This window comes from Erpetoichthys calabaricus, chromosome 10, assembly GCF_900747795.2.
Source record: "Erpetoichthys calabaricus chromosome 10, fErpCal1.3, whole genome shotgun sequence".
Lineage (NCBI taxonomy): Eukaryota > Metazoa > Chordata > Cladistia > Polypteriformes > Polypteridae > Erpetoichthys > Erpetoichthys calabaricus.
The window spans coordinates 138,978,374-139,005,490 of NC_041403.2; the positions used below are offsets into that span (position 1 = coordinate 138,978,374).

Genomic DNA, 27,117 nt, shown 5'->3' on the forward strand with positions numbered 1-27,117 from the left:
GGAGGGCTTTTGTCCTTTTTGCAGTGAAGAGGATAGACAGGGCTGCTAGATGTCTGGTGGGAGACTCGACCCCTACTGTGTCCTTCTAAAAATATCTCTTCAAGTAACTAACCCAAGACATTAGAATTTTTTAGGGTTGCTCTAAAATGAAAAAAATAGTGTCCAAAGGTTTTTAGTTTCACATTTTAGCTCAGGCAAATGATGATGATTATTTCTTAATTCCATGAAGGTCTAACAAAGGGTCCACCATAACTCTATTCCATGGCAAATCAAGTGTACTGCAGGATATGAGTTTAGTTACAACTTGTGTATTTGTACCAAAATTCTTGATACATGTCCACCACCAGACAACATTTTTTCAGATATCTCCCTATATAAACCAGAACATCAAAAGGTGCTACTTGCATAATGATTATGCCACACATGAGGTGGGTACTTATCCACAAAGAAGATGTGCTCAGATTTTTTTATGCTGGTTATCAGTTATCAAACTATCTCAGAGGCTTCATAGAGGAAATGACTTCTCCTTTAACATTGCAATTTCCTAGCTTTTAAGTAGGCCAACATTGCTGTTGTTTCCCATTCCTGTCACTAAATTCTCAAGACCCAAAGTGTGCATTTCTGGCTTTTATCCCCCTCAGGCATAACCCAGGAAATTATTAATGAGACACGGGAGGCACAGGAAAGGCTCATGGTGGCTGATATTCAAGAAATCGTACAGCAACACGGGGATATCAACCAAACTGATGACCAGGGTGTCACTTTGGTGAGTGTAATATGGGAAGGGGGAGAGGGTCAAACCCTCAAATGATCTGGAATAATCAAAGTGTATCCATAATGCAGATCTCCTGAATGATCCAGTGTTTTTAATAATATACATAACATTTTAATGGACTTTTCTCTTAATCCAGTTGCTATGGTAACCCAAGCCACTCTGTCCTGAGCTCCATTTCATTTGCCAACTTTTCCCAGTTCTGCACTGTAAAGTTTGTTCAATGCTGCCCTCAAGTGGCCATTCACTAAACTTCTATTGTGATCTGTTGTGGTAGTGTTGACAAAGTCAGTGTCTCCACCCAGCATGCTTTATCCTTCTTGTCCTTGCAGTTGCACATCGCTGCTGCTAATGGCTATCTACGTGTAGTAGAGATCCTCCTGGAACAAGGTGCCAAACTTGACGTACAGGACTCTGAAGGATGGCAGCCACTTCACGCAGCCACTTTTTGGGGCCAGGTGAGTCAGTCCACTTTCATGGGACCTCACAGCTACATAAGAACGTAAAAGGTACAAGCTGTGAGTGGACATACAGACAAGCATGGTCCTTTTAATTGAACAATCAAGCCCTATTCTGCTAGCACAGTAGTGGTCTGACTTAGTTTACTTTGTAGAAGACCCAAAAGAGTACATCTTGCCTGAAGAAGGGGCCTGAGTTGCCTCGAAAGCTTGCATATTGTAATCTTTTTAGTTAGCCAATAAAAGGTGTCATTTTGCTTGGCTTTTCTCTACATTTATAATGGCTAACACGGTACAATACCCTAGTACTCATTACCCACTGTGAAAACATCATCTGTATTCTTACGAGTCTCCGCTTGGGTGTCATCATGGAATAAATGCAGCAATGGCAGAAACCGCCTACAAGTGACCTGATCAGGGTATATATAGTGGGTGTGGTCACCATAATATAGTGGGTGTGGTCACCATATGATAGGCTAAAGTAATTTGGTCACAAATGATGACATTTTGTAAACCAGCACATCTTGCCTGAAGAAGGGGCCTGAGTTGCCTCGAAAGCTTGCATATTGTAATCTTTTTAGTTAGCCAATAAAAGGTGTCATTTTGCTTGACTTTTCTCTACAGTGGGTAATGACAGCTTATCTAACATTGATTGTAGTTAAAAGTGGAAAGGAGGCAAACAAGGTATCTCGACATGACCGAATCTGAGAAATAGGCTTTATGGAAATGCGATCGAGAGAGGAACTACTGGGCAATAGAGGTCAAGACACACAAGGATGCCAAGGAAAGGTGCAGAAGGAACACTGAGGGTACACAAAGGGCAAGAGATATCAAATTTGTAAAAATGTATTCTATTACCTGTTGATCCCTACGTACATATATAAATCCTTCAGGCATATATTTCAGGAATCACTGCACACAAATTCCTCAGGACCAGAACCCAGCAAGTGTTACTCATTATACAAAAAATTTGACTGGTCTGATCCAAGAAACCATAGGCTACTAGGCTTAATATGCATCAAGGATTAAATTATTAGAAGTAATTATTAAGGACAAGATTTAGCATATAATATAATTTAGCATCCTCTTTAATAAAATCCCTGTGTTCGTGTGTGTGTGTCTTCTGGTGAACTGTGCATGCGCGGGGCACGGTGTGATGCGCGATATTAATGTCAGAGAAAGTTACAGGCGTTTTACAGAAATACAAACCAGTAATACTGTGAGAGGAAATTAAAGGTACACAATACAGTGACGCATATTACAGCCACATACAAGCCAGTATTACTGTCAGAGGAGATTAAAGGCATATTACCGACGCGCACGCCTGTATTACCGCCAGAGAAAATTAAAGGTATATTACGGACGTACAAGCCAGCGGACATACAAGACAGTATTACTGTCACAGAAAATTAAAGACACACAATACACGGCGGCAGCCCACGAAGAACGGTCAGCTCAGCAAGTAAACATCAACAAAAGAAAGGCTGAAAGAAAGAAAAATACGACCAACAAAAAGAATGAGGTCAAAGTCCCTTGCTATTTAATATAGACTGTTCCTACTAATGTTTATGCACTACTGTTCTAGCGCCCGTTATTGTAACGGGCTAAATGACTAGTATAATATAATCATCTCAATTTTTAGAAAGCTTTTCTAAAAGTCCTACATGAGAGGCTAATGTTCAAAATGAAAAGAGTGGGAATTCATGGCACAATGTGGAGATGGGTGAAAAGCTGGTTTAACAACATGAAGCCAAGAGTTATGATGAGAGGTATGTTTTCAGAATTAGGTTATGGTAGAAGTAGTGCCCATCCACTTCTCTTTTTAATATACATACAGTCATGGCCGAAATTATCGGCACCCCTGGAATTTTCCTTGAAAATGCACCATTTCTCCCAAAAAACTGTTGCAATTACAAATGTTTTGGTATTCACGTTTATTTCCTTTATGTGCATGGGAACAACACAAAAAAGCAGAAAAAAAGCCAAATCTGACATCATTTCACACAAAACTCAAAAACCGGGCTGGACAAAATTATTGGCACCCTCTACTTAATATTTGGTTGCACGCCCTTTGGAAAAAATAACTGAAATCAAGCGCTTCCTATAACCATCAACAAGCTTGTTACACCTCTCAACTGGAATTTCTGACCACTCTTCTTTTGCAAACTGCTCAAGGTTTCTCAGATTTGAAGGGCGCCTTCTCCCAACAGCAATTTTGAGATCTCTCCATAAGTGTTCAATCGGATTTAGATCCGGACTCATTGCTGGCCACTTCAGAACTCTGCAGCGCTTTGTCTTCAACCATTTCTGAGTGTTTTTAGAGGTATGTTTGGGGTTATTGTCCTGCTGGAACACCCATGACCTCTGACGCAGACCCAGCTTTCTGACACTGGGCCCTACATTGCGCCCCAATATCTTTTGGTAGTCTTCAGATTTCATGATGCCTTGCATACAGTCAAGGCATCCAGTGCCAGAGGCAGCAAAACATCCCCAAAATATCTTAGAACCTCCACCATGTTTGACTGTAGGTACTGTGTTCTTTTCTTCGTAGGCCTCATTCTGTTTTCTGTAAACAGTAGAATGATGAGCTTTACCAAAAAGCTCTACCTTGGTCTCATCTGTTCACAAGACGTTCACCCAGAAGGATTTTGGCTTCCTCAAGTACATTTTGGCAAACTCCAGTCTGGCTTTTTTATGTTTCTGTGTCAGCAGTGGGGTCCTCCTTGCTCTCCTGCCATAGCGTTTCATTTCGTTCAGATGTCGACGGATAGTTCGAGCTGACACTGTTGCACCCCAAGTCTGCAGAACAGCTTGAAAATGTTTTGAAGTAGATTGGGGTTGTTTATCCACCATTCGGACTATCCTTCGTTGCAGTCTTATCAATTCCGTCCACGTCCAGGGAGATTAGCTACAGTGCCATGTGTTGTGAACTTCTTGATTATGTTGCGCACAGAGGACAAAGGAGCATGAAGATCTCTGGAGATTGTTGATATTTTTTCACAATTTTTGTTCTCAAGTCCTCAGTTCTCTGCTCTTCTTTCTGTTCTCCATGCTTAGTGTGGCACACTCAGACACACAACAGAAAGGTTGAGTCAACTTTTCTCCATTTTAACTGGCTTCAGGTGTGATTGCTATATTGCCAGCACCTGTTTCTTGCCACAGGTGAGTTCAAACGAGCATCATACGCTTGAAATAAAACGATTTACCCACAATTTTGAAAGGGTGCCAATAATTTTGTCCGGCCCATTTTTGGAGTTCTGTGTGACATGATGTCAGATTTGGCTTTTTTTTCTCTGTTTTATGGTGTTGTTCCAATGCAAATTAAGGAAGTAAACATGTATATACAAAAACATTTGTAATTGCAATCATTTTCTGGGAGAAATGGTGCATTTTCTGGGAAAATTCCAGGGGTGCCGATAATTTCGGCCATGACTGTAAATGACCTTGGTAAGAATATAAATAACAAGCTGGATACGTTTAGAGATGATCCTAAATTAGATGGATAGGCAGAGAGAATAAAATCAGTAGAATCATAACAGAGAGACTTGGACAGAGTGCAAGCTTAGGCAGATTCATAGCGGATGAAGTTGAATGTAAATAATTGTAAAATATTACATGTAGGAAGTAAAAATGTTAGATTTGAATACACAATGAGAAGTTTAAAACTTGAATAAATAGGAGTCATACCGGACCCGTCACCATCTACATTCACACAGCATACATGAGTGATAAAGAAGGCTAATAGGATGTTACGTTATATACAGTGACCTGTATGTGGAGTACAAGTCAAAGAAAGTTATGCTTAAGCCATATATTGCACTAGCAAGGCCTCGCCTGGAGTACTGTGTACAGTTTTGGTCTCCATATTACAAAAAGACGCAGAAGCACTAGAGAATATTACAAAAATGTTCTTCACATGGAGAACTGTAGAAACATAAAACAGATTACCAAGTAGAGTGGTGGAGAGTAGGATTTTAGGGACCTTCAAAACCCACCCCAGTGTTATTTTCAAGAAATTAGGTGGGTAGGGCTGATGACATTTGTTGGGCTGAATGGCCCGTTTCTGTCAAAGCTGGCCTAAAAGGTCAGTCATTCTTTTTGGGTCTCCTCAACTACCAGTTCTCTGTAGCTGACTGTCAAAATTTTCTGTTCATAGGTGCATGTGGCAGAGCTACTGGTTTCCCATGGAGCAAATCTAATGGCCAAATCCTTTCTTGATGAGACACCTATTGGTAAGCTCTACTGTCTCTATTCGTGATTCTTCTTTTGAACTTTGTTCATCTTTATGGAATGACTGATGACTGCATTTTATGGAAATATATCAGAAATGTTGCAGGCTCTCCAACCATTACTGGCTCACCACATGACCCTGACCAAGTCGCTCTACCTGGCTGTACCACAGCTGTATGTGTTCTGTCAACAAACTACAGTGAAAAGGACTGCTGTTTGCCATGGGTGTTGCGAGTGATGAAGACATTTAAGAGAATTCCAGACAGATTTATGTTTTCTTATGTGCTTCAGTACGATTCACACTTGTAAATCTGGTTACATGCCCTTTGTAGCATACTGTAGTCCATGGCACTCAATTGTTCAATCATTTCTGAGGTTAGCTTCCTTATCAACCAGAGTTGAAGGACACCCAGCTTACACTGCTCTCTCTCTCTTTCTGTAATGCCTCACTCGTACCACACTGCATCTCTAATTGAATTACATTTGTGGAACTTTATGTCATCATGACATTGTTTCTGTTGTCTTCCTCAGATTTATGTGAAGATGAAGAATTCAGGGCTATATTACTGGACCTAAAGCATAAACATGACATCATCATGAAGTCTCATCTGAAACAGAAGACCTCCTTGTGCCGGAGAACATCCAGCACTGGTAGCCGAGGGTAAGTGGCCAATGAGATCTGCTGGACTCACTGGCTCTGATTGGCTCAGGTTTCACAGTAGATTGTTTGATGCCTCCACAGGAAAGTAGTCCGCAGGGCAAGCCTCTCAGACCGAAACAATCTCTACCGCAAAGAGTATGAAACAGAGGCCATTGTGTGGCTGGGAAAAACGGAAACAAAAGAAGCAGACGAGAGGAGTTCTGACCAAGAAAACACAGATCCTGTAAGTGCCTGTCACTGACATGAATGAAAGAGAACTAGAGAAAATTAGGAAAAAGTAAAGGTGGGAGGTAGAATAATAGAAAGCTACAGAATAGGAGTTGTCATAAAAGGTGGTGCTATTGTAATATTCCATGCCAAGGAGGCTAAAATGTGCAAACACATGTACAATTATAAAGTAACTAAACATAAGGGATGAATGATGATTGGGGCCACACAAAGCAGCAATAAACAGGACAGAATAAGAAAAGAAAACCCTGCAGGCTCCCTAGGTGCACTTATGACTACCAGGAAGAATGGCTTGCCAACCTGACTGATTTCAAGGATCATAAATCCATCCCAAGCTCACCTCCCACTACTCATCTCTTGCTCTTTGTCTCTCAAGTTCTCTCCTAGTCTCCCTTTCCCTCGATGATTTGAATCCTTGTCAAGCTGTAGGGTATCAGGAGGGTTTAAATTGTTTACCAGGGTTAGTTCCAACTAAGCTGAGGAATCACGTCTGGGGGTTATGGGTGCGACCACATTTGTTATGGGAACACTGGGCTTAAAACTCACTCAAGAGCTTCTTTGAAGGTCCTACACCCTTGAGCCTTTAGTTGTTCTCAAGGAAGCTCTCCAGCTACCAGTTCTATTAAAGGGACAGCACAGTCCCATACATGAACTATGGAAAGAATCTGCAGCAGAGAAGGGAGTGCACTGCACCTCCTATGGGGTGCAATTATTCAATTGTTCATTTTCTTTCTATTCAGTATGCACTATAAAAATCATTAATTGGTGTGAACAGCTACATGTCGTTTCCTTGTAGATTAAATAGTGTATGTATATTTTTTGTGTTAGCAGACACCTTTCTGTCCATGCCCAGTCAGTCTCCTGATGCAATCAGAGAGGTCTTTGATTACATAGTTGAGAAATTAGAATGAACATGTTTAATGCATATGTTAAGCTACAACTGGAATATGGCGTGAGGTTTTAGTCTGTGTGATGGGCGGCCAGGTCCCATGCCCGGCCGGGATTTCCCTGCTGCGTATGTTCCGGGGGAGCAACCATGGGCAGCTCAATACCTCCCCCGGGACGCTTGGTGGCAGCCTCCCTGGCCGACGGTGATTCCCCAACCTCCCGCATGGCTCCATGGGAGATGGAGTCCTCCACAGCCTGGTTGGGAGCTGGGGTGGCCGCTAGTGGGTGCTGCCTGGAATCAACAGCCCGGCTGGACGAGTCTTCAGCCCCACCTGGAAGTGCAATTGTGACCAGGTGGTCAAGCACCTGGAACACTTCTGGGTGGGCTATAAAAAGGGGCCAGCCACCACCACTCGTGAGCCAAAATCGGGAGGAAGAGGACGAGGTTGCCTGGGAGGAGTGGTGGTGCAAGGTGGAGAGTTGTTGGTGTTGGACTTACGTGCTTTTGGGACTATGTATTGCCTGTGGGGTTCACGGGGAAGACGTGCCCCACAGGTGAAGAAAAATAAAAAGTGTGCTTGTTTTACACGTGCCTCTGCGTCAGTCTGTGCCGGGTCGGGCGCTATATAGCGCCTTTTACATCTGTTACATGGAGGATGTAACAGTGCTCATCAAAATCAAGGAGGGAGCCACCAGAATGGAAATGAAGTGAACGTTCAGGCAAAGCGCATGACACATGTCTGAAGAAACAAAGGAGCACAGTAATGGAAAACGGTTATGAATGTAATTCACACAAACATTAGTAATGATAGTTTCACAGAAGTAAGTGGAACTACTTTCAAACAAATTACCTGATACTGTAGTTTAAAACAAGCCTCAGTGGTCTCCACTCATTTCTAGATTTTCTTATGCTCTTGGAACCTTTTTTGGCCAGCTAATTTTCATAAAATTTGTATTTGTCTGTTCTTAAATCTTCTTTCTTTCTTTTTCATTTTTTTCTCCAGAATACCTTGCCAGATGTATGGAATGCAAAGCCAAAAGAGACCAAACATGACACCCTGACCCAGACTGAACCTGCCATGAAAGCTGACTCCAACTGTCAGGTTCCATGCAACGGCACCCTGCCCAAGAGCAATTTGTTGCAGGAATTCAAGAGTGCCTCGTGTTCGCAGCCAATGGCTGCCCCCTGGACAGCATGCAGAGATGGAAGTCACCAGACGCTGGCAGAATTAAAAAGACAGAGAGTGGCTGCAAAACTGAGTGGCCACCCCCTGCTCAATGGCCACCTGAGCAATGGGGATGAAAATGGTCCTGGAGTAGCTCCAAAGTCCCAGATTTCCACAGTCAGTTCGAATGGAAGTGCCCTGAGTTACACAGTGAGTAGTGGGGAGCCACCTCTGCTGAAGCTAAAGCAACCGCTTGAGGTGGTGGAAGAGAAAGAAGGAGGCTGCTGCAGCATTTCTTAGCAGCTCTAGAGATAATCGTCAGAGGTGCTTCCCTTTGTAGATTTGGGTTGCACAGTACGGTCACTTTAATTTGTTGCACTATCCTGCGATGTCAAGGCTGTGCTGACCTCTACACCTGACTGACAGGGTAGTTGTACTTGCTGTTCAGGTATGGGAGGGCATCTATCAACCACATTTTGGCTTAAAGCACATTTTCAGTTGAGTGTGGTGGTAATGTTTTGCTTTCTGCTGAACACCAGCTAGTGAACAGTGAGCTGCACAAAAGGAGCCGGTGTAAATTATTCCAAGGTCTGGAATTTAGATGGGAAAAAAAGCACAGAGAGACAGGAAGGGAGAGGTCTCTTGGGTCTTTTATCAGACGCTTGCATATTGCTGCAGCAGTGACAGGCACCTATACATTCAAAGATGCTTACAAAAGCAGACGCATGACAGACAAAGTTCTGATAGTGTGGCTGAGTTTCTATAAGGTGCACTTTCTGGAATGTGTCCTCTCCTTGTTCAGAACTTCTCACGTTGTCAGGACTGTTTACAAGACACCGTCCATTACAGGGTGGGCACACAGAACACCGTTATTACTTAAAGCACGCTGTCATCAGCACATGCCAGGCAGCTATACACCAGCATTTGTACAAGCACTCTACACTTCCTAGAAGGCCCAGATGAGCTGCCAGATACAATTCTGAGTGTATGTGGTCAGTAAAATGATAGCTAAAAAGAACATCTCTTACTCAGACAACACTGGATCAGCACAAGAGACAGCAGGACGGAGCCCAGAAGGACAGATCACTTAAGCAGCGGTAGGTGAACTTGAGAGGGAGCGGACAAGTGTCGAAAGGGACAGGTTGGCACATAAAAGAGTAGATGAAGGCTGAGGAAGGTGTCAGCAACTGAACTCTCTGCAGGCTGGCTGTGTCGCACACTGCTCTTCACTCTCAGTCACTACTGACCTATTGGTCCTACTATGGAAAGTGTGAATGGGTCTGATTTTCAGATCAGTAAAGAAAGAAAAATTGCTGCTTTATAAATAAATCAAAATTTTGCTGACATATAATTTTGTGGAAATTTTTATTATTATTTTTTTAATCAGGCTTCACACACATATACTCACTGTCTCATTCTCACTTGTTAATGTATTTTTTGCACACACTGTATACTGTATGTGCATATATTTACAACACAACCTCTACCTGTGTTTTCCGGCTATTTTAATATGTTGAATTTTAATAAGATTATGGAAATACTTTTTTATTTAATCTATCTTGTTGTTTTATATCAAGTGTGTTTTGTGTAGTTTTTGTGTGTGGACTGCTGTAACAGTGCAACTTCTCTTTGGAATCAATAAAGCATCCATCAATCTATCAGTATATGTGTTGCAAAGGAAAAACAGCATCTTCCAGGCATGTTTCTTTTCCAGTATTTCGCTGAGTGCTTCAAAAGCTGATAAGTCCATGAAACTTTGGAATATAGGAATTTTTTTTGTTAGATGACAATCATAAATAGACATCTTCAAGGCAAGAATCTATTCATAAACTGCATGTGGCAGCACCATGCCGCTTGCCAAACATGCAATTCTCAAGTGTGATGTGAATTACTGAAAGTGTCAAAATATAGTGAGGTGTTTGATGCTCTAATTAACTCTCTGGACCTCCAGAAAGCCTGAAAATGAAAATTATGTGGGGTCCCATAAAATACATGTTACAAACATGCTATTCTGTTGTAAATCACTCTGTGCCTATTACTGTTTCTGCAACAAAAGATTTGTTGTGATTACTGCCACTAGGAAGCACAAAAAGGGATGAAGCCCTTGTTAAGCCTCACCCCAGGCAGCCTAGTGTCATGAACCTGCATCTATTTTTCATTTTTTTACAGTTTCTCCTTGACCTTTGAAATGCTCAAGATTTTGTTATGTGGATTTCAGAGGTCAAGGCATTTGGTTGTTACTTTATTTTTTAATGGTGCTGAAAATTAAACATGATCTCCGGTGGTCTTGTTTTTGTTACAGATGCCAAGTGACATCTGTGCACCAGGTGACATTATCGGTGCAACAACTTATAAGCCAGTAGCACAGAGCATTCATCATCTAAGTTTGTTGTATACAGCCTAATACCTAATTTTGTTATTTGAACATATAAAAGAGTCAATGGTTTTAAACTGTTTTCTGACCCTTGACTTTCATTTACATTTAATGTTTTGGCTTTTTTCACTATTCTCATTTCTGACCTTCTCGCCATGATTGTCTACTTACAGTTCTTGCCTCTTGCCTCGTTTTCTGGGCTGTGTTTACTAAATCTCATTTTTCTAGTTTTTTTTTTACAATGCATCTTCTGATTCTCTCTACTCAAAACAACTGCTGCCCTGTGCAGGCTGTATGCCTAACCCCAACCTCAAATGACAGGCTTTCATCCTGCACAGACCCAAAAATAGGGAGAAGGTTCTTAAATATCACATATTCTCAAAAATGTCAAAAAACAGAGAAAAGAAACACCACAAACCTCTCATCCAGGATTAACACAGGCAAAGTTCCTCTATATTTAATTATTCATTAGGAGATTCAAAGGGGATGCAACAAACAAGGCAGGACAGTAAACAACAGGAAAAACAGGTTAGAGCAAACAAATACAATATTTTGAAACCTAACAAAACATCACTAAATCAGAATCAATACATTTCATGATAACAGGGGTCAAAACCGGGAATCTGAAAACAGATGCACTAAATCACAAACAGGAATGAAAGGTCAAAAATGCAATGCCAAAGCTGCAGCAAGACTAACAGCTTCACCATTTATACTGCAGGATTCAGTCCCAAAGCTAAATAATCAAGTGGCCCTGCCTCCTTAGGCTCCACATAAAGAAGACAGGACAGAGAACACAAAAAACTATTATTTTTAATCCATCCATCCATCCATTTTCCAACCCGCTGAATCCGAACACAGGGTCACGGGGTTCTGCTGGAGCCAATCCCAGCCAGCACAGAGCACAAGGCAGGAGCCAATCCCGGGCAGGGTGCCAACCCACTGCAGGACACACACAAACACACCCACACACCAAGCACACACTAGGGCCAATTTAGAATCGCCAATCCACCTAACCTGCATGTCTTTGGACTGTGGGAGGAAACCGGAGCGCCCGGAGGAAACCCACGCAGACACGGGGAGAACATGCAAACTCCACACAGAGAGGACCCGGGAAGCGAACCCAGGTCCCCAGGTCTCCCAACTGCGAGGCAGCAGTGCTATCCACTGCGCCACCGTGCTGCCTCATAATGAAATATACAAAATAAATACCATATATACTCACGTATAAGTCGGGGTCTTGAAACCCGAAAAATCGATCATAAAATCAGGCCCCAACTTATACGCCCGTTCAAAAATACCACACTTATTTTTTTTTTTACATCTTCTTGCCTCCTCCAATCTCACACCAGTTTCTCAGACACATCGAATTTTGTTGCAGCAGTGCAGTTACCAGTTTCTTTCGCCACTTCAACGACTTTTAATTTAAAACCAGCTTCATATTTTCTTCTGATCGAACGCTTCATCATAGATAAGGGATGCTCTTACAATAAAGGTGTATGAGGTTGTGAGATGCAAAAAAACAAATCATTGCAAACGTCCCTTCTGAATAGTTCGGGTATTACTGTGTGGTCACGTTGGCACAATACACAGAAAAAAAAGGCAGTGTGCTCCGTGGTTACTCTCTCAGGTGGGCGTTAGCATATCGTAATCTCTTGGCCCAATAGTGTGAGTTTTCCGCATTTGACCTATACGATCGACATTATAAAATACCAGAAATTATACCGTGAAATCAAGCCCTGACTTAAACATGGGTATATACTGTATTTGAAAAACAACAAAATATTAAATAGAAAATAGGGAAAGAACTCTGAACCATGAGAGCATTACAGTAGCCTGGAGATATCTTTTCACCGCCTGGGTGGAGCTACAGACTTGAATGGCAGCAGTCTGCCTGGCAGAGAAGCAAGTGGGCAGTGTGCCCTTTGACAAGCCTCAAAAGGATCTGAGAAAGGGTGCAGAGACGTTTACAGAAAAATTATAAACAGGAGCTCCATGTAGCCATTAGTGATGTTGAAGAGTGTGATGGACAGCAGAAAGTGACTGAGACTGCTAATCCCAACCAATGTTCATATAAGGGAGAAATACTGCCTTCTCCTCAAAACCCATGTTTCTTCTGCCTTCTGTGCTTTTAACAAACTACAGCTGCAGTTCTGGTTTGTGGCAGGATGGCAAATTGGTTCACAGCACACAATAATCTCAATCCACATGATGAAATAACCATTTTAATGTTGCACACACAGCGTTTAAATGTGTGTATCTTATGAAAGTAGCTGTTCTGTGCATTTCTGGTCAGACATACAAAGTGTTGTGGCTTTTCTTTGCAGACTGCAAATTCATGTGTAATGCAGCTTGTCTACTTAAGATATGTACACTATATCCAAACTGGTATGTACTTAGCTAATTTGTTTTATATTTCACAGTACTGAAGTAAGATTTCAAAACTGGACCCCTGGTGTTTAACACACTGTTGGAAACCAAATGCCATTCTGTACACAAATTCTGGCCTTTTAGTATCAAGGGACTCCTCATGCACTGTGTCTTAACCCAGGAACCCAATACCAGTCATCTCGGAGACACATGGCACAACCACCTAAGCCACAGTTGAAAATGAGAACTAACAGCTTAATAAACATTTCTAAATATTTGATCATCCTCAGAGAAGTTTCAGTGTGGGCAGTTATTCATTTAAATAATGTTACCTGAAGCTGTTAGGGAGATTTGATCTCTTTGGAGGTGAACCACACAAAAAAAAAGACAAAATGTTTTGCAAATACCAAAAAATACCAGCATTGAGACAGTGTAGGTTTTGTCGGTGGTAAAACAGGATATATGCCCAAAGGCTGTCAGTAGAAAATCAGTGGGGGTGGAGAGGCTGGATGGAAAAGGCACTTGTCAGCAGAAGTGAGCGAAACCGCCATGTCTTAACACCAGTGTAAGTTGCCTTGCACGGGGCTCTCCCCTATCAAAGATGAAGTTCCAAGGGACAGATCTAACAGTGGGCTTGCTCATGTATCTTGAAAATATGAAATGACTTTTCTGCACTGGCATTTGATTCTGCACCAACTGCCGACAAAATATTCTTGTTTGATTCTGACTTCACCCATCAATAGTTTGATCCCAGATACGTATTAATGGATACATCACACATCTCACTTAATGGCTGGTTCGAGGTGTGGTTCTGGTTCTGCAGAGTCCAGTACAAGCAGCCTTTGTGCTTTCTAGATCACAATTTTAGGTCTGAACCACAGAGACAGGCAATGTGCAGTGCTAGCACAACAACTGTCATTCAGAGAATACAATAAATACCAGCATGAAGGGTCCTAGACACTGAGCTTGAAACATCAGACACATACTCTCTTCACAGAGATATGGTAAATAGCTTTACAATTACACATTGCAGGTGCCAAAGAGAAAGAACACGCATCCTGGCTGGGATAAAGGATGGATTCGTGCCTGGCCAGGAGGCCATAATGAAAGGACTGAGTGAAGACCTGGGCAATGTAACCACAAGAGGACACCACTGAGCTCCAAACCACAGACATAATAATGCCCAAACACAATTCCAGTTCAAAAAAAAAAAAAAGTGTTTTTATTCATCTCCTTCCTCCTCCAAGAGAGTGTTGCCCATTGTCCACAGACACTGACTTAATTAAGTGAGACGATGGGCTCTCTTCTAAATTCAATCCAGAAACAGCTTTGGGTCATCATGTCCCGGTCATTTGGAGCATTTCAGGGCTGTGTGGAAACCAGGGCAGCCCTCCCCTGGCAGTGCCATCTGGCGGTATCCAAAGACCCTGTGCCACTCTGCAGGTATCTTAAACAGGTTCAACCTTGATGAGCACTCCCTCCCATTGTTTAGGGGAATGAACTGCTCCCAGTATGCCTGTTCACCCACCCCATCCATTACCTGGCCAGTCAACAATCCATCCTTTATCCCAGCCAGGATGCCTGTCCTTCCTCCCTGGTACCTACAACATGTAAAAGTTGATTGAACAGTATCAGAATGTGGGAAGTAACAGAAATGTGTGTATAGAAAAAATAACATGTGAGTGTTTAGAGCTGACTGTTAAATCCTACCTTTTCTGTATTAAATCATGAATGGCTTTTTCAGGAAAGCATACATCTAAACTTCAAAATCTCATTGTCTTTTCATTCTTCCTTTACTGTGAGCACTTTGCTTTTTAGTAGAATATAGAATGTTTTTCTAGGCCATACTGATGATTACTGATACTTTTAAATTTGTACCTCAACACCACCACTACACACCTTCCCCATTTCCTTACTCCAAAGTGCAACCATACTGTTCACTCCATTGCACACTCTCCTTCAGTCTTTCTGATTACAACTACTTCCTATCAAATCTGAATTAGCTGAAATATCAAATAACACGTCCTTTAGGTTTCTTATCATTATAGCTGGCAGTGTGGCTTTCTGGTTAAGGCTTAAGGCTGTCAGTTCAAATCCTGCTACTAAAACTGAGTTGCAACTGGAAAAATAAAAGTAATGGAACCAATTGCATCTCAAATGTTGTAAGTCGCCTTCGATAAAGGTGTCAGCAGAATAAGGGGTGCAATTGTTAACCTCCAAAGGCCATACAAAAAGATAATTTTACTTCAGGGATTTATAAATTATATTACAAATACAGTAAATGTAGTTGGATATAGCATGGTGGTACAATGATTAGTAGTAGTGGCCTCCTGGGTCATTTGGTTCCCTAGGCAAGATGACACAAGAAATTCCCATCCTCCACTTCCCATTTCATGGATACAGACGTAATGTTGTGAATATTGGAGCACTGTTCAATTAGCATCCATCTTATTTTTTACAAAAATTCTTCCAGAACAAACAAAAATGACAAGTGCAAGGGAAGGAGTTCCCAAATATTTAAGAAGTGAAACAGAAATAAAGATATAGTTTGTTTTTTTTTGGGGGGGGGGGGGGTTGCTAACAGGGTTGCCTCTTTCTGCAATTATTTATCAAGAACAACGTTTGGGGGTGGCAAGTGGGGCAACCACCCCAGGCCCCGTGCCTAAGGGGGCCCCACTTTTGAGGTCCGTGTGTCCCATTCAAGTGGATTTGTCAAGTTATATTCTCCAGTATATACAGTTAGGTCCATAAATATTTGGACAGAGACAATTTTTTTCTAATTTTGGTTCTGTACATTACCACAATGAATTTTAAATGAAATAACTCAGATGCAGTTGAAGTGCAGACTTTCAGCTTCAATTCAGTGGGGTGAACAAAACGATTGCATAAAAATGTGAGGCAACTAAAGCATTTTTTTAACACAATCCCTTCATTTCAGGGGCTCAAAATGTAATTGGACAAATTAAATAACTGGAAATAAAATGTTCATTTCTAATATTCGGTAGAAAACCCTTTGCTGGCAATGACAGCCTGAAGTCTTGAACTCATGAACATCACCAGATGCTGGGTTTCCTCCTTTTTAACACTAGAATTACCAGAGTCTACGAAAAAACTCGTAGATCAGTCCCGCCTTAAAATGCTTTGCACTTCTCCGTCAGCAACAAGTGAAATGCATGCTCAACTGGGTTAAGATCAGGTGGCTGACTTGGCCATTCAAGAATTTTCTACTTCTTTGCTTTAATAAACTCCTGGGTTGCTTTGGCTGTATGTTTTGGGTCATTGTCCATCTGTATCATGAAACGCCGCCCAATCAATTTGACTGCATTTAGCTGGATTTGAGCGGACAGTATGTCTTTGAACACCTCAGAATTCATTCGGCTGCTTCTGTCCTGTCACATCATCAATAAACACTAGTGTCCCAGTGCCACTGGCAGCCATGCACGCCCAAGCCATCACACTGCCTCCACTGTGTTTTACAGATGATGTGGTATGCTTTGGATAATGAGCTGTTCCACGCCTTCTCCATACTTTTTTCTTGCCATCATTCTGGTAGAGGTTGATCTTGGTTTCATCTGTCCAAAGCATGTTTTTCCAGAACTGTGCTGGCTTTTTTAGATGTTCTTTAGCAAAGTCCAATCTAGCCTTTCTATTCTTGAGGCTTATGAGTGGCTTGCACCTTGCAGTGCACCCTCTGTATTTACTTTCATGCAGTCTTCTCTTTATGGTAGACTTGGATATCGATACGCCTACCCCCTGGAGAGTGTTGTTCACTTGGTTGGCTGTTGTGAAGGGGTTTCTCTTCACCATGGAAATGATTCTGCAATCATCCACCGCTGTTGTCTTCCGTGGACGTCCAGGTCTTCTTGCGTTGCTGAGTTCACCAGTACTTGCCTTTTTTCTCAGGATGTGCCAAACTGTAGATTTTGCCACTCGTAATATTGTAGCAATTTCTCGGATGGGTTCTTTCTGTTTTCGCAGCTTAAGGATGGCTTCTTTCACCTGCATGGAGAGCTCCTTTGATCGCATGTTGTCTGTTCACAGCAAAATCTTCCAAATGCAAGCACCACACCTGCAATCAACTCCAGGCCCTTTATCTGCTTAATTGATAATGACATAATGACAGACTTGGCCACACCTGCCCTTGAAATAGCCTTTGAGTCAATTGTCCAATTACTTTTGAGCCCCTGAAATGAAAGGATTGTGTTAAAAAAATGCTTTAGTTGCCTCACATTTTTATGCAATTGTTTTGTTCAGCACACTGAATTAAAGCTGAAAGTCTGCACTTCAACTGCATCTGAGTTTCATTTAAAATTCATTGTGGTAATGTACAGAACCAAAATTAGAAAAAAGTTGTCCAAATATTTATGGACCTAACTGTATATATTTTAGATGCTTCTAAGAGGAACCCTTTTAAAATCCCTCTTCAAGGTCAAATTCAGCACATGTACGTTAGGGATGTGCAGTCAGGGGAGGCAGGTGAGCAGAGCCTCACTAATAACATAAAATAAATTTGTCTACTGGCCTGTGCTATAAATTTGTTTTCTGTATGATTCCAGTCATTATCATTTTATACTCAAAATAGGTGAATTTGTGCATTTCCTGCTCAAATACAGGGGAGAAACATGAGGTGCAGCAGAGAAGAGCTGACCCTCACCTCGGACTGTGCTCTCCCTCACAAACTGGGTTGATGCGTGCAATTGGCACGTGCCTGTCGCTGTCTCTCTGTATGTCGTTAATATAATGTTTACAGACGAGTTTATTATACACCCTGACATTCCACAGTCTGGCTAATATCTTTAATGAATGTGTGTGACATGTTTAGTCTTGCTGATCAGACATAAAACCGCAGTGAAAAGGCACAAGGTGAGGCAGACAGTACCGCACTGAAGGGGGTGCATGTGAGCTAAACAGGTGCTTGTTGCTGCTTTTTTTCTACACAGAGGTGCCAATAAGTTAGCAATATCAGAAAGTCAAGTGCACTGCAATGGTCCATTTATTTTCATTTTTTGTTCAGATTAACTACCACAATGGAAGATTAAGATTTTTAAAAATAAAGGAAAATAAGGAGGAACTTTTACAAGAAAGTGACAGATTTTCGTGGAGAAGGATAGGCACATGGACTTCATTTACAAATAACGGTAAGACCATAAACGGTTTTCAACTTTATAAAAAATGAGATCAGACTAAGCAAAAAACAATCCAATATTTAAAAACTAAATTTTGACCGTAAATGAAATACTCTTGTTTTTCTTGTTATCCTTTTCTTGAACAGTCTATATTAAAATTGATTAAAACATCAGAATTAAAAGCTTTTAAAAACAGCTAAATATTTCAATTAAGGTCAAAATTGAAATCTCTTGTTTTTGTACACCACTCTATACTTTCATTTGTATTGAATGAGTGTGAATTGTGGAACTGCAACGGCAAATTTAGAAGACATGGAGGGTGCAGATCAAAAGGAGCTCTCTCCGCTCTCTCCCACTGCTATAAATGTAATGTTCTTTCTCAGCCAAATATGCGCCTTACCTATGTGTGTGTAAAGAATGCTGATAAAATATGAAACATAACCAGTAGTCAATGTGCATGTGCCAACAGAATAGTGAATACGCTACTCTTTTGGGTTCATATATTTGTAAATCTAACTTTGAAGGAGTCCATGCCTCACCAGCCATGAACCCCACACTGCACATCAGTGATGTACATCTTTGAAAACATTCCATAGTCCACCTGCATCGCCCAAAAAGGGTCGCTAGTATAATCCTTTTTTAAAAATAGGTATAGCCCATTAGTCGCTGGGTTGGCTTCTGTTTTGACTTGGGAACAACTGATGGCTTGTCGCTTACGACTCATTCATGTCTGGAGAGCCTACCATCGTTTCTTAGTCGAGTCTCTGGTTCAGTTTGCTACAGTAGGCAAAGTTGAAACAGTGCGGGAAGTGTTTGGTAGTGGAACGAGCAGCAACGGTTAATTATTGGTTTAGCCGTATTGCTATTAATGCCATGAGTGGAAGAGATCATGGCACACTTTTTTAATAGATTATTTCATTATCTTGCAAAAATTTAGATGAATACTGTAATGTGAAAATCCAGTGTATGTTAACATTATTTTTATTAAATTCGTCCGCAAGTTTATACAGTCCACACATACCAGTAACAGCGTTTGACTTAACCAGCTCCGTGTGGGGTTGGTCAGCCTTAGGCCCCCCACACCCCTCTATTAGTTATTACAAAATATTATGTAAGCCAAACATGTATGTGAACAAAGAGAACACAGCTTCTGTAAAAGGTTGTTGTCTGACTAGGGAAGGTCCTAGTCTTGACTTGGAGCTAAAATAAAAATTGAGAATCCCTTCTCCTGAATCAGTGTAATCGAGATGGAATACACAACTGCACTAACATTGTACCTTTGCTTTTTTTGAGAAGGTTCAGCTGCATTAGACAGTAGATTTAGAAAGAATTCAGACAGGACAAGATTTTAGAAATGTTTTGCAAATGCATTAAAAATAAAAAACTGGAACTTTACATTGACACAAGTACTCAGACCCTTCCCTATGACATTCTATTGATCATCACTGAGATGCTTCTACCCCTGGTTTGGAGTCCACCTGTGGTCCGTCCATTCAATTGGTTGGGCAGGATTAGGAAAGACACACTTGTCTATAGAAGGTCCCACAGTTGACAATGTGTACCGGAACAAAAACCAAACAGATCTGGGGAAGGCTACAAAAAATTCCTGCAGCACTGAAGTTTCTCAAGAGTACAGTTGTAACGGCCGACCCTTTACCCAGCCGGCAGCTACACCTCCAAGACCTGTGGCCTGGATAATTTACTGAGGTTAAATCTAACTATCAAGCCGTACCTCTAACAAATTAAACTTTTCCCCCACAATCGACGGTGTAAATACAAGCACACAAAAGCAGATATTTAAAATTAAACTGATTATATTTATATATATTTATTTCATTTAATACAAATATCCCTCCACCACAACAACAACGAGACACCACCATATATAAATACAACAAACCCTCCCTTGCCCCTGTAACATATAACAGACAACGAACAACAACAATGAATGATATACGGAATGAATGATCGTGAATTTGAGTCCGGTTATAAAAACTGTCCTGAATATGGATGACTGAATTATAGATAAATGAGTTGTTTGATTTTCCCGGAAATTGGAGCAACCTCACCGTGATTCCTCAGCGTGTGGTGGATGACGTTCCGGACCCGGGGTCTCTGCAGATGAGGGATGGAAGACGGTCCGACAAAATGAAAAACAAACTGGTGCGATGAGAAAAAACAGCAGGTAAGTTGAATCCGTGGTTGGAAAAATGGTCTCCTTCTCTTCTCTCCCTGGCTATTCCCTCCTGATTGCTTAAATAGTTCTGTGACGGCTGTAATTAATTGATATAGTGAACAGGAGTTTTCCAGGTTTGGGGTTGCAGTCTCCTTCCATCACTGACACACACATAAACAGCAAACGGGACAATGGAAACAAGATGCACTCAGTACTAACATTTGACAACACTATAAACTATGTAGCCCCGCTACACAGTGAACTCCATAATGTTTTGAACAACCATGACTTTTCCTAGAACTGACCACCTAGCCAAACTGAGCAAACGTGAGAGAAGAAATTTGGCAACAGAGATGACCAAGAACTCGATTGAGCACCACAGAACCTGTGTGGAGATGGGAGAAACTTCCAGAAGGACAAGCATCACTATAACACTCCACCAATCTGGGCTTTATGACAGAGTTGCCAAACAGAAAACTCTCTTCAGTAAAAGACACATATTGTAGTCACCCACTTGGAGTTTGCAAAAAGACACTTAAATGACACTCGGACTGTGAGAAACAAGATTTTGTGGTTTGATAAAATCAAGCTTAGCATCATGCCTGGAGGAAACCTGGCAACGCGGATGGCAGCCTCATGCTGTGGGGTCGTTTTTTAGCAGCAGGGACTGGGAGACTAGAAAGGGTTGAGGGAAAATTGAACAGAGCAAAGTACAGTGACATCCTTAATGAAAATCTGCTCCAGAGCGCTCAGGACCTCAGACTGAGCTGAAGGTTCACCTTCCAAAAGGACAATGACCCTAAGCAAAAAGAAAAGACAACACAGGAGTGCCCTGAATATAGCTGTCTACTGATTGTCTCCATCTAGACTGACAGAACTTGAGGATCTTCATAGAAGAAGGGCAGAAAATGCCAGAAATCTGAATGACATTTACACATTGACCCTACACAACTAATGACTAACAACAGTACAAAAAATGTAATTTTACATCACTTGTCTGTACAGGCATGGAAGAAAATGGAAGAGGCATAAAAAGTTTTATGATTTTATAATGGCAGGCCAAAGAGCTAGGCAAAGCCCTCCTGCTTTTTTAAACCTAAACTTCCCTGATATAAAAAAAAGCTGGAAAAAAACATCAAGAAATTAATCGAAATCTTAAATGTAGCAATAGTCAAAACCAGATTATCAAGAAAACTAGGAACCAAAACCAAGATGTTAGGTAAACTCATAGACAAAAATGCTCTATGTCATTTTTAAACCATAAATCACTAGAAAAGACAAACACACTGGTAAATACTAACATCACTCCCAGATGACAATGAGCATGTGACACTGGTTATTAATGTAAAGACATCGCGATGATGATACGACACAATACGACTTCCAGGACTCGCTCTCTAACAACAACGTATCATGTCGTTGTTATGACACCTGTGAAATGAACAGCCTTGACACACGAAAAAGGTTTGAGGTTTGGGGCATCCACCCGTACACTTAAATCCAGGCGCAAAAAGGCAAGTATTAAGTACAGATGTGGACAGAGTTGAGTCCAGAACAGAACTCAGTAAAAGCAGGATGTGGTCTGGCTGTTATGGCTGGTTGGCAGAAGTGACATCATCGAGGCCAGAACTGGAAGTGACATCATCAAGCCTGGAACCAAGAGTGACATCATCAGGCCCGGAACCAGAAGTGATGTCATCAGGCCCGGAACCAGGCAGAATTTCCCGTGTTTGGTCTGTAGGGTGTAAAGGCCAACCCTGACACAGACAGGCATAGGACACAAGTTCAAGCACACGTGAGTTTTTATTTTCTTTTTCCCTTGTGGGAAACACCTTCCCCTTTCCCCAAAAGTATAACACACAGTCCCAAGCACAACACAATACTTTTCTTTCTCCTTTTCTTTCTCCTTCTTATTTCTTCTCCTCCACAGCAAGCTCTGTCCTCTGCCTCCCGACTCCGGCTCTCTGAGTAGTGGCTGCTGGCTCCTTTTATAATGCACCCAGAAGCACTCCAGGTGCTTGATGACCTGTTTCCGGCAGCCCTTCCGGGTGTGGGGAGCAGAAGAGCTGCTCTGTAGGGCTCAGCAGCAGCTACAGCACCCCCTGGTGGCGCTCATGGATCCCAACAGGGCTGCACCAAACTCCAACTCCCATTAAGCCCAGAAGGAGTCCTAGGCACCACTGAAATCCAGGGGGGCTGCCATCTAGCGATCCAAGGGTGGTAATGCTCTGGATAGGCTGGCTCACCCGTTCCTCCCAGCGTGGTGGTGTCGCAACGAGGCAAGTGCCCTGGCCATCTGCCACAAAGGATATCAGAGAGCGTTTCAGCACACCCCGCCACCCCCTGGCCTGATGTGGAATTACCTTCTATTGGTCCTTTTAGCTGTTTCCCACGCACACATGTGTGACACACCGTAAGGTGCATAGAATAAAACAGAGATGGACCAGAAAGTAAGGTTAAATGTAAAACCCACAACGAAATGCAAGGAAACTGAGAGCAACTAAAAGCAGAGGGAGAAGAGAAATCAAAGAGTAAGAGTAAGCATGTTGCTACACCCACCACACGACGAACCTCCTGGATTGGGACCCGAGTGTAGCGGGTGACACCTTAGCACCACACTGAAAGTGTGTTTTTTTTTTTTTACGGTGGTTGGAGTGCCAATCCTGCCACTAACCCCCCAATTTTCCCTGCAAGTTGGAGGACCTGCTTGCAGAGATGGATTCCACTTAACGTCATTCCTAGGACAAAGCTATTGAAGGCTGAGGGTCTTGCTCAAGGGCCCAATGGAGCACAGTCACTTCAGGTGTTTATGGGATTTTGATTGCCAGCCTCAGAGCCACCACTCCAAAGAGTAAGACATGAAGATTTCTAAACCAGAATTTATACAAGAACATTTTCTAAGCTTCAAATTATCCACAAAGTTGGACAGTGCTTCATTCAAAATGGTGACCTTTTATAACATTAAGGAAATAGCAACAGTACTTGTGACTTTCAGGATAACACCCCTAGCAATAGAGCCACAAAATGGTGCCACGGTAAAACAAAAATAACAATGTTAAACAAAAAACTTCTTAATGCAGCCTCACTGGTGAGTATAGTACATCTCATTAAGTTCTTCACGATCTTCTTCTTCTTCTTTCGGCTACTCCTGTTAGGGATTGCCACAGTGGATCATCTTCTTCCATATCTTTCTGTCCTCGTCATCTTGTTCTGTTACACCCATCACCTGCATGTCCTCTCTCACCACATCCATAAACCTTCTCTTAGGCCTTCCTCTTTTCTTCTTGCCAGTCAGCTCTATCCTTAACATCCTTTTTCCCAATATCCCCAGCATCTCTCCTCTGGACATGTCCAAACCAACACAATCCCGCTTCTCTCTGACTTTGTCTCCCAACCGTCCAACCTGAGCTGACCCTCTAATGTCCTCATTTCTAATCCTATCCATCCTCGTCACACCCAGTGCAAATCTTAGCATCTTTAACTCTTCTACCTCCAGCTCTGTCTCCTGCTTTCTGGTCAGTGCCACCATCTCCAACCCATATAACATAGCTGGTCTCACTACCGTCCTGTAGACCTTTCCTTTCACTATTGCTGATACCCGTCTGTCACAAATTACTCCTAATACTCTTCTCCACCCATTCCACCCCACCTGCACTCTTTTTCACCTCTCTTCCACAATCCCCATTACTCTGTACTGTTGATCCCAAGTATTTAAACTCATCCACCTTCGCCAACTCTACTCCCTGCATCCTCACCATTCCACTGACCTCCCTCTCATTCACACACATGTATTCTGTCTTGTTCCTACTGACCTTTATTCCTCTTCTCTCTAGAGTATATCTCCACTTCTCCAGGGTCTTCTCAACCTGCTCCCTACTATCGCTACAGATCACAATGTCATCAGCAAACATCATAGTCCATGGGGACTCCTGTCCAATCTCGTCTATCAACCTGTCCATCGCCATTGGAAATAAGAAAGGGCTCAGAGCCGATCCCTGATGTAATCTCACCTCCAACTTGAATGCATCCATCACTCCCACTGCAGACCTCACCACAGTCACACTTCCCTCGTACATATCCTGTACAACTCTTGCGTATTCCTCTGCCACTCCCGACTTCATCATACAATACCACAGCTCCTCTTGAGGCACCCTGTCATATGCTTTCTCCAGGTCCTGAAAGACGCAATGCAACTCCTTCTGCCCTTCTCTAAACTTGTCCATCAACATCCTCTGAGCAAACATTGCATCTGTGGTGCACTTTCTTGGCAAGAAACCACACTGCTGCTCACTAATCATAACCTCACTTCTTAACCTAGCTTCCACTACTCTTTACCATAACTACATAACCTTAAAAACACATTATGGAGAAAGATATTTCTGATGAAAGTGTATTCTTCACAGGAAAAATTGAATTCCCAATGACAGTCATGGCAAAGGGCCTATAAAAATGTTAAATAACCCTGAAACAGAGCAGCAAAAACCGATCTGAGTCAAAACATTGTCTTTGTACATTTTTTGAGACACCACAAGCCTGTATCTATAATTACAGTACACTCAGTTTTCACTGCAATTTGTAATATGACTCAATGTTGTAAAAGTAATAAAGTTATAATACAAGTATTTAAAAATGCTCAAATTTCAAAACAGTTACCCATGATACCCAACCGTTCCTGAATGCCACTCCATGCGTATATTTTCTTGTTAGTCTGTTAAGTTTTTAAAACTCTATTCTGCCATATTGCTGTTACGAGTATTAATTATGAAGCTTGTGCTGTTCACTATTAGGGCAAATGAATGACTTATTGTTTGCTTCCCTGACAATAACTCCTTTTATTTCTTTTCCTTCTATCTTTTGTCTTTTCATAGCTTCTTGCTAGGCTTCTGCTTGAAACTGGTAGACTTCACTCTGCTTTCTGTTTACTTTTTGATTATTTTGCATATTTATTACATTTTTCACATAGCTTTCTTGATACGCTCTTTCACTTTCCGCCCATTTTTATTACAACCACTTTCCCGTTGATATCTATCACCCCTAGTTTTCTTCATCCCAACTTTATTTTATAAGCCATTCTCATCTTTTTAATTATTTTTCAATTCTCATTTTTCAAGGGACCAGTTTTCTCCTCACACTCATGTGCTTGTTTGGTGCCCTGGTTCAGTGTAACCAAGTGTGCCACCATCTCCAGGGTTGCCTGTCACCTTGCACACAGTGCTATACAGGCCCTTGCTCTCTTGTGACAAGATAAACTGAACTAGAAAATGGATGTTTCTCATGTCCATTTCTATTTGTAAATTTTTAACTTTCTTTCTTTCTTTTCTTGTGTGAGTAGTCCTTAGATCTATGGTAAATTGTCTTTACTTTAAAGATTTTTTTTCTAAATATCCCAGCTTTTGACAATTTTCGAATCAAAGTCACTTTTGTTTGCCAGTACTTAATGAACAGGTATGTTATGTATTTAACTTGGAAGCTTTGGAGCTGCTTACATGAGAACACAATATCACATACAAAAAAAAATTAAACAATACACACTATAAACAGGGGCGGCACAGTGGTGCAATGGGTAGCGCTGCTGCCTCACAGTTAGGAGACCTGGGTTCGCTTCCTGGGTTCTCCCTGCGTGGAGTTTGCATGTTCTCCCTGTGTCTGCGTGGGTTTCCTCCGGGTGCTCCGGTTTCCTCCCACAGTCCAAAGACATGCAGGTTAGGTGGATTGGCGATTCTAAATTGTCCCTAGTGTGTGCTTGGTGTGTGTGTGTGTGTGCCCTGTGGTGGGTTGGCGCCCTGCCCGGGATTGGTTCCTACCTTGTGCCCTGTGTTGGCTGGGATCAGCTCCAGCAGACCCCCGTGACTCTGTGTTAGGATATAGCGGGTTGGAAAATGGATGGGTGGACACTATAAACAGTTGCAGAATAGTCATAAATGAGCTAAGTTAATAATCTGCAAATGAAATAACGTGTGTGTATAGCGTGCATATGCATACATACACATTCACAGCTTCACACACAAAAAAACACGAGTAAGTGAGGCTAAATGACTGCCTGCCTTGTGAGAGCTGGCATGCAGGCAGTGTGTGTAATGGTTAAGATAGATAGATAGATAGATAGATAGATAGATAGATAGATAGATAGATAGATAGATAGATAGATAGATAGATAGATAGATAGATAGATAGATAGATAGATAGATAGATAGATAGATAGATAGATAGATAGATAGATAATCCCAAGGGGAAATTCACACACTCCAGCAGCAGCATACTGATACAAAAAACAATATTAAATTAAAGAGTAATAAAAATGTAGGTAAAAACAGACGATAACTAAGTGAAAAATTAAAGAAAATGTGCTAAGTAATTGCCACACAAACACTGACTTAATCAGTTTTAATGTGAAAAGATGCCAACGAAAGAAGAGAAGAAGTGGGCCACTAGAGTGGAGAAAAGAAGAGCTGCTCAGGCAGCAGCAAGCGCATCAACCTCTGAACAAACGAATGGTAAACATACAGAGAAAGAAAGAGGATGAAAACTATAAGTCAAGTGTATTCACTGCATGCTATCGTGCAGTGCGCCATTACTGGTTGTATCATAAATGTTGTAAGTCTCCTTTGATAAAGGTGTTACCCAAATAAGCAAATGTAAAGGATTCATCTCTGGGAAAGAAGATGTCT

General features: G+C 41.7%; 1 protein-coding gene across 1 annotated transcript in view; it reads left to right on the top strand.

Moving 5' to 3' along the window:
- The window catches only part of ppp1r16b (protein phosphatase 1, regulatory subunit 16B), a 65,954-nt gene extending 55,867 nt beyond the window's left edge, over positions 1-10,087 (top strand). The window contains exons 6-11 of the mRNA XM_028811939.2: positions 642-766; positions 1,105-1,230; positions 5,387-5,462; positions 5,992-6,121; positions 6,203-6,344; positions 8,242-10,087. Coding sequence (XP_028667772.1) covers positions 642-766; positions 1,105-1,230; positions 5,387-5,462; positions 5,992-6,121; positions 6,203-6,344; positions 8,242-8,703 — 1,061 coding nt within the window. The 3' untranslated portion in view covers positions 8,704-10,087. The remainder of the gene's footprint in view (positions 1-641; positions 767-1,104; positions 1,231-5,386; positions 5,463-5,991; positions 6,122-6,202; positions 6,345-8,241) is intronic.
- Positions 10,088-27,117: the final 17,030 nt, after the last annotated feature.